Here is a 6,531-nt window from a genome sequence, read left to right on the forward strand (position 1 = left end):
GTCTCTACAAAAAATACAAAAATTAGCTGGGTGTGGTGGCACACGCCTATAATCCCAGCTACTGGGGAGTCTGAGGCAGGAGAATCGCACGAAACTGGGAGGCGGGGGTTGCAGTGGGCTGAGATCGCGCCACTGCACTCCAGCCTGAGCGACAGAGGGAGACTCCGTCTCAAAAAAAAAAAGAGAAAGAATAAAAAAGCAGGTTACTGCAGCGGACTCTACCCTCACCAAGTTATCTTGGATTTAACAAGTTTCCAACTGAAAGCAATTCCCTCCAATACCAACTGGGGACCCTGAGACCAGAGAGGGGCAGGGCCTTGCCCAGGTTCACACAACACTAAGCAAGCCAGGCTGGGTCCCAACTCCCCTCCTCCCAGTCAACCTGGGTACTTCTCGGGGGTATCCCGATCCAAAGGAGGCCAGGAGCCGGGGTTGGGGATGGGGAGCGGAGAGAGCGGTGAGGAGCGGCGGTGTGGCGGGCAGGGGGTGCGCAGACAGGGCGGAGAAGGTGCTGGTAACGGGGGCTGGGGAGCGGAAGGGTGCGGGCTGGGGAACCTCAGAGGGTGCGGGGAGGGAATAAGGGGCGTAGATGGTGCAGGGTAACGGAGGCGCGCAGTGAAGGCGGGTGACAGGGGCGCAGAGAGGTGCACAGTGAGACGGAGGGAGAGGGGACCGCGAGGGCGACGGGAGATGGGGCGGGAGAGGGCGAAGGTGAAGGGGATAAGGGCGGGGACGGGGCGGGGACAGAGGCGGGTCGGGATGGGAGGGAGGGGCGGCCCGCGTGATCCCCGCCCCGCCGCCCGGCGCTTGCGCACCTCCGCCCGAGCTCGCGGGCCTTGCAGCTGCGTTTTCAATCTGCTTCCTTGTGAGTCAGGTGGGTCCTGGGCCCAGGAACCGGCCCGGAGCCGTGGACGCGCTACAGCTGAGAAGGGGACCCAAGGGGTCGGCCGCGGCCAAGGCCCCTAGGACCGCCGCCCCAGCTCACGCTGCCGACGGCAGCTATAGACATTCTGCGTGAGGTCCGGGCTCCTGGACTTCGCCTTTCCCGAGCCCTGGAGGTGGGGAGAAAAGGTGAGCAGTTCGTGCCTGCAGCGCAGAGCCCCAAACCCGCGCTTTTAGAAATCGAAAAAGCCCTGCCGGGCGCGGTGGCTCACGCCTTTACCGTAAAACCAGCACTTTGGGAGGCCGGGGGGCGGGGCGGGGCGGGGTGGGGTGGGGGGCAGGATCACGAGTTCGGGAGTTCGAGACCAGCCTGGCTAACATAGTGAAACCCCGTCTCTACTAAAAATACAAAAATTAGCCAGGTGTGGTGGCGCGCACCTGTAGTCCCAGCTACTCTGGAGGCTGAGGAAGGAGAATCGCTTGAATTCGGGAGGCGGAAGTTGCAGTGAGCCGAGATCGCACCACTGTACACCTGGGTGACAGAGTGAGACTCTGTCTCAAAAAAAAAGAAAAAAAAGAAAAGAAAAAGCCGGCCGGGTATAGTGGCTCACGCCTGTAATCCTAGCACTTTGGGAGGCTGAGGTCGGGAGTTCGAGACCAGCCTGGCCAACATGGAGAAACCCCGTCTCTACTAAAAGTACAAAAAAAAAAGTAGCCGGGGATGGTGGCGCATGCCTGTAATCCCAGCTACTTGGGAGGCTGAGGCAGGAGAATCGCTTGAACCTGGGAGGCGGAGGTTGCAGTGAGCCGAGATCGCACCATTGCACTTCAGCCTGGGCAACAAGAAGGAAACTCTGCCTCAAAAAAAAAAAAAAAAAAAAAAAAAAAAAAAAAAAAAAAAAAGCCGTGGGTCAGGAGCCAGAGCCCTCTGCTCTAGTCTTAGCTCTGCCAATGTGACTCCCTGTGTGATTTGGGGGTAAATTACTGCCCCTCACTGGGTCTCTGTCTACCCACCTGCAAAATGAGAGGATCTTTGGATTAGTCTCCTTAATTCATTTCCTGGACAAACTTCCTCCAAGGCTCCCCCAGATTTACCAGTGACGCCCTTCCCTAAGTATCAACTTAGCCGTACTTTGAACTCTGGCCCCTCAGGTTTCAAGGGGACGGCCTTGTCTGGGATCAGCTCTGTCTGGGGAAAGAAGCTGCACAAGCCTCTGGATAGCAGCCTGAGTCATTTGTTTCTTGTGCCTTGAGTCAGTTCTCTCATCAGCTCTCCTCCTAGGCCAGTGTTATTACCTCCAGTAAAGATGGAAAAGTTGGGGTTCAGAGAGGGCTAGAGACAGACAGCCTGCTGTGTCCTGTCTTTTCTCCTGTGCTGTACAGGTTCACCAATTTTTAAAATCCAAATATATCTCATGGTACAGTGGAAGAACTGGCCAGAGAGTCTGGAAGTTTGGGTTCTGGTCCTGGCTGTGCCACTGACTCACTGTGACCTTAGGTAAGTACCTGCCCCTTTCTGGCTCAGTCTACTCTGCCCAGCAGCCAGGATATTGTTCAGATGCTCTGCAAGGCCCCTTCTGTCTTTGACATCCCTAATAATGATAATAGCAATCATAATAATTGTGTCCTCTGTGCCAGACAGCTGGCCTCTGTCTACTTGCCCTGCCTCAGGGCCTTTGCACTTGCTATTTCCACTGACGGGAGCACTCACCTACCTCTGCTTCTTGCACATTCATTCTTCTGATCTCCATTGAAACTTGACTTGCAGGGCTGGGAGTGATGACTCACGCCTGTAATCCCAGTACTTTGGGTGGCCAAGGCTGGGGGATCACTTGAGTCCAGGGGTTGGAGAGCAGCCTGGGCAACATAGTGAGACCCACCCCACCCCACCACCCCCCATCTCTACGAAAAGTTCAAAAATTAGCCGGGCATGGTGGCACGTGCCTGTAGCCCCAGCTACTAGGGAGGCTAAAGCAGGAGGATTGACTGAGCCTGGGAGATCGAGGCTGCAATGAGCCATGCACTTCAGCCTGGGAGACAGAGAGAGACCCTGTCTCAAAAAAAAATTAAAAACTTTAAATAAAAAGAAACTTCACTTGCTTATGACATTCCCTAACTACACAGACTAGATGCGGTCCCTGGACTTATATCCTTACGGTATCTATTGACTTCATTGTATTTAAGTGTTTGTATAGTTCTTTGCCTAATATCCGTATCCCTGTTCTTCAGGGCCTGTAAATGCCCTAAGGGCTGGAAATCTGTCCCATATGCTAGCAGCTAGCTCAAAAAGGTGCTCAGAAATTTGTTGTGGATTCAGAGTGACTTTCCTAGGGTCACACCATTGGCAGCACCAGAATTTGAACCCAGTCTGTCTGATGTCAGGGCCTGAGCTTCAACCTTACCTGCTATTTTTCATTCTAGGATCTTGTGCTGTGAAGACATTTCCCAAGTGCTTCATGTTAGCCAGCAAATCTGACCCACAAGGCCTGGAAAGAGGTGATTGTTAGGTTGTGCAGAGGTGGTCTTATCCAGCTCAGCTTCCCCTGGGACCCACTGTGGGACCTGAGGCAGAACTGGGGTGGACTTGGTCTCCTCCATGGCACACCGGCTGCAGATACGACTGCTGACATGGGATGTGAAGGACACGCTGCTCAGGCTCCGCCACCCCTTAGGGGAGGAATATGCCACCAAGGCCCGGGCCCATGGGCTGGAGGTGGAGCCCTCAGCCCTGGAACAAGGCTTCAGGCAGGCATACAGGGCTCAGAGCCACAGCTTCCCCAACTACGGCCTGAGCCACGGCCTAACCTCCCGCCAGTGGTGGCTGGATGTGGTCCTGCAGACCTTCCACCTGGCGGGTGTCCAGGATGCTCAGGCTGTAGCCCCCATCGCTGAACAGCTTTATAAAGACTTCAGCCACCCCTGCACCTGGCAGGTGTTGGATGGGGCTGAGGACACCCTGAGGGAGTGCCGCACACGGGGTCTGAGACTGGCAGTGATCTCCAACTTTGACCGACGGCTAGAGGGCATCCTGGGGGGCCTTGGCCTGCGTGAACACTTCGACTTTGTGCTCACCTCCGAGGCTGCTGGCTGGCCCAAGCCGGACCCCCGCATTTTCCAGGAAGCCTTGCGGCTTGCTCATATGGAACCGGTAGTGGCAGCCCATGTTGGGGATAATTACCTCTGCGATTACCAGGGGCCTCGGGCTGTGGGCATGCACAGCTTCCTGGTGGTTGGCCCACAGGCACTGGATCCCGTGGTCAGGGATTCTGTACCTAAAGAACACATCCTCCCTTCTCTGGCCCATCTCCTGCCTGCCCTTGACTGCCTAGAGGGCTCAACTCCAGGGCTTTGAGGCCAGTGAGGGAAGTGGCTGGGCCCTAGGCCATGGAGAAAACCTTAAACAAACCCTGGAGACAGGGAGCCCCTTCTTTCTCCACAGCTCTGGACTTTTCCCCCTCTCCCTGCGGCCTTTGTCACCTACTGTGATAATAAAGCAGTGAGTGCTGAGCTCTCAGCCCTCCCCCACTAACCAGCTCCTAGCCTCTGCCCTCCCTCATTCTCATTCACACCTGTGTCCCTTTTCCACTAGGAGTCGACTTCACATCCAAAGGATTCACAGAGGGCCCCACTAGCTTCAAAACCAGGCACTTTCAAACTTGGTTTTAGCAGCAGGGGCCTTTAGTCATGGGCGATCTGAAACCCCATTATGCAAAACTAAAAACAGACCCTGAAAAACTGCTGGAGTTGAAGCAGAGGTGCTAAGGTCTCTCTTTCAGCTTCTGAAACACGCTCTGGAAGCCTGGGGTCAGTGCTTAGTTTGAAAAGCAGGATGCTAAGCCGTTCTGTAGGGACACTGTCCATTAGCACCACATAGTATGAAGGGGAGAATTTAAACAAGGAACCCCATGACAGTCATGAGAAGAAATCCTGTTGACATATGCCTGCCCCGTGTTAGGTAAGGTGCTGAGTTACTTACATGCACATATAACCCTCAAAGCTACCTTGTTGGGCCTAGGTGGTTTGACCCCCTCCACAACTTTACAAATGAGGAAACTGAAATTCAGAGGTTAAGCAGCCTGCCCGAGGTCACAGCTAGCATGCAAAGACACCAGGATTCCATTTAGGCACATCTGAATCCAAAGCCCATTGGCTTGACCGCTAGGTTGTAAGTAGATGAGGATGCTTGTCATGTGAAACGTGGTACGGTGGAGATTCTGGGAGAATAGGGGAGGTGTCCTAAAGAATATCAATCTCAAAGGGCACCCCAGTCGCAGAGACCAGTGTGGAGGTAGGAAAGTATGGGGAACAAGGACTGCAGTGTAGGGAATAGGTTTGGAGGGAGGGGGAAGAACTGGAGGTTGAAGTAGGTTGGGTTTTTCAATTCCTTTTTTCACTTTAGGAGGCTGAGGCAGGAGGATCACTTGAGCCCAGAGTTCGAGACTAGCCTGGGCAACATGGTGAAACCCCATCTCTTCAAAAAATGTAAAAACTAGCCTGGTGTGCTGGCACGCACATTTAATCCCAGCCACTCGGAAGACTGAGGCAGGAGGATCGCTTGAGCCCACAAGTTCTGTTACAGTAAGCTACGTGCCACTGCACTTCAGCCTGGGCAACAGAGTGAAACCCTGTCTCTAAAAACAAAACAACAAAAAGTTCTCCTGCCTCCCCACCTTCCCACACCTTTCTACTTGGTATTTGCTGGACATCTGTGTTCCTTGCCCAGTGCCAGGGGATACCACACATTAAAAACACAGGCTGGCAGTGTGTTCTGGTGCCAGCAGCTAGGGAGGGCTCTAGAATGGATGCTGAATTCAGTAGTGGCAGTGGGGATGGCTTTAGATGAGCAGGGGGACGAGGAGGACATTGCTGCAGCAGGCCCATGAACTGTGGAATGAAGGCTGCTGTGAGGAGCTGGGTTGGTGGATTGGGAGAAAATGGCATGGGGGCCTTCAGGTGCCAAGAAGAGCCTTGGCTTTGACCCAGATTTTTGAGCAGGGGCTGTGCCCAGGCAAAGGCAGGGAAGATCTCTTTGGGACTTGACCAAACCCCTTTTGGTCTGTTTTCCTAGGGACTGGCACCAAGGCCAGGCAACAGTAATTTTGTTTTTTTTTTGTTTTTTTTTGAGATGGAGTCTCGCTCTGTTGCCCAGGCTAGAGTGCAGTGTTGCGATCTTGGCTCACTGCAACCTCTGCCTCCCAGGTTCAAGCAATTCTCCTGCCTCAGTCTCCCGAGTGGCTGAGATCACAGGTGTGCACCATTATGCCCAGCTAATTTTTTTGTATTTTTAGTAGAGATGGGGTTTCACCACATTGGCCAGGCTGGTCTCAAACTCCTGACCTCAGGTGATCCACCTGCCTCAGCCTCCCTTTGAGACTCTGTCTCAAAAAAAAAATTAATAAACAGTGGTTTTCAAACTGCTCTGCGGCTCCCAAAGAAAGTGGGGAGGGCTCTGCCTTTCATCTTCTTTGGACGCAGGAGCCTAAAGTTGTAGGTAAGATTACTTTGGAAGAGAGTTCCTGGACAAGAGTTTGAAGACCACTGTTCTAGGGTGAACTCCTCATGGAGACAAACATAAGGGACTTGCCTTGGGTCTTGGTAATGTCTCCAGGCTCTTTCCGCTACACTGAGCTGCGACCCACTTATTTCCGA

At 53.7% G+C, this 6,531-nt stretch overlaps 1 protein-coding gene across 3 annotated transcripts; it reads left to right on the forward strand.

The window, feature by feature from the left end:
• Window positions 1-792: 792 nt before the first annotated feature.
• HDHD3 (haloacid dehalogenase like hydrolase domain containing 3) lies at window positions 793-4,416 on the forward strand. Of its 3 annotated transcripts, none has more exons than XM_520201.6 (3): window positions 793-1,071; window positions 2,266-2,380; window positions 3,304-4,416. In XM_520201.6, exon 3 carries the CDS (start codon window positions 3,479-3,481, stop codon window positions 4,232-4,234), a length of 756 nt encoding a protein of 251 aa, XP_520201.2. In that variant the 5' UTR covers window positions 793-1,071; window positions 2,266-2,380; window positions 3,304-3,478; the 3' UTR covers window positions 4,235-4,416. The 3 variants fall into 3 exon arrangements, with proteins under 3 accessions (XP_520201.2, XP_001153687.1, XP_016816960.1); XM_001153687.5 differs by having other exon boundaries at window positions 796-1,071; window positions 2,307-2,380; XM_016961471.4 differs by lacking the exon at window positions 793-1,071 and having other exon boundaries at window positions 1,210-2,380.
• The last annotated feature ends 2,115 nt before the right edge of the window (window positions 4,417-6,531 follow it).

This window comes from Pan troglodytes, chromosome 11, assembly GCF_028858775.2.
Source record: "Pan troglodytes isolate AG18354 chromosome 11, NHGRI_mPanTro3-v2.0_pri, whole genome shotgun sequence".
Classification (NCBI taxonomy): Eukaryota; Metazoa; Chordata; class Mammalia; order Primates; family Hominidae; genus Pan; species Pan troglodytes.

What these genes read in the sequence shown, in the direction of transcription:
- HDHD3 (XM_520201.6), top strand. Translation starts at nt 3,479, where the DNA reads ATGGCACACCGGCTGCAGATACGACTGCTGACATGGGATGTGAAGGAC.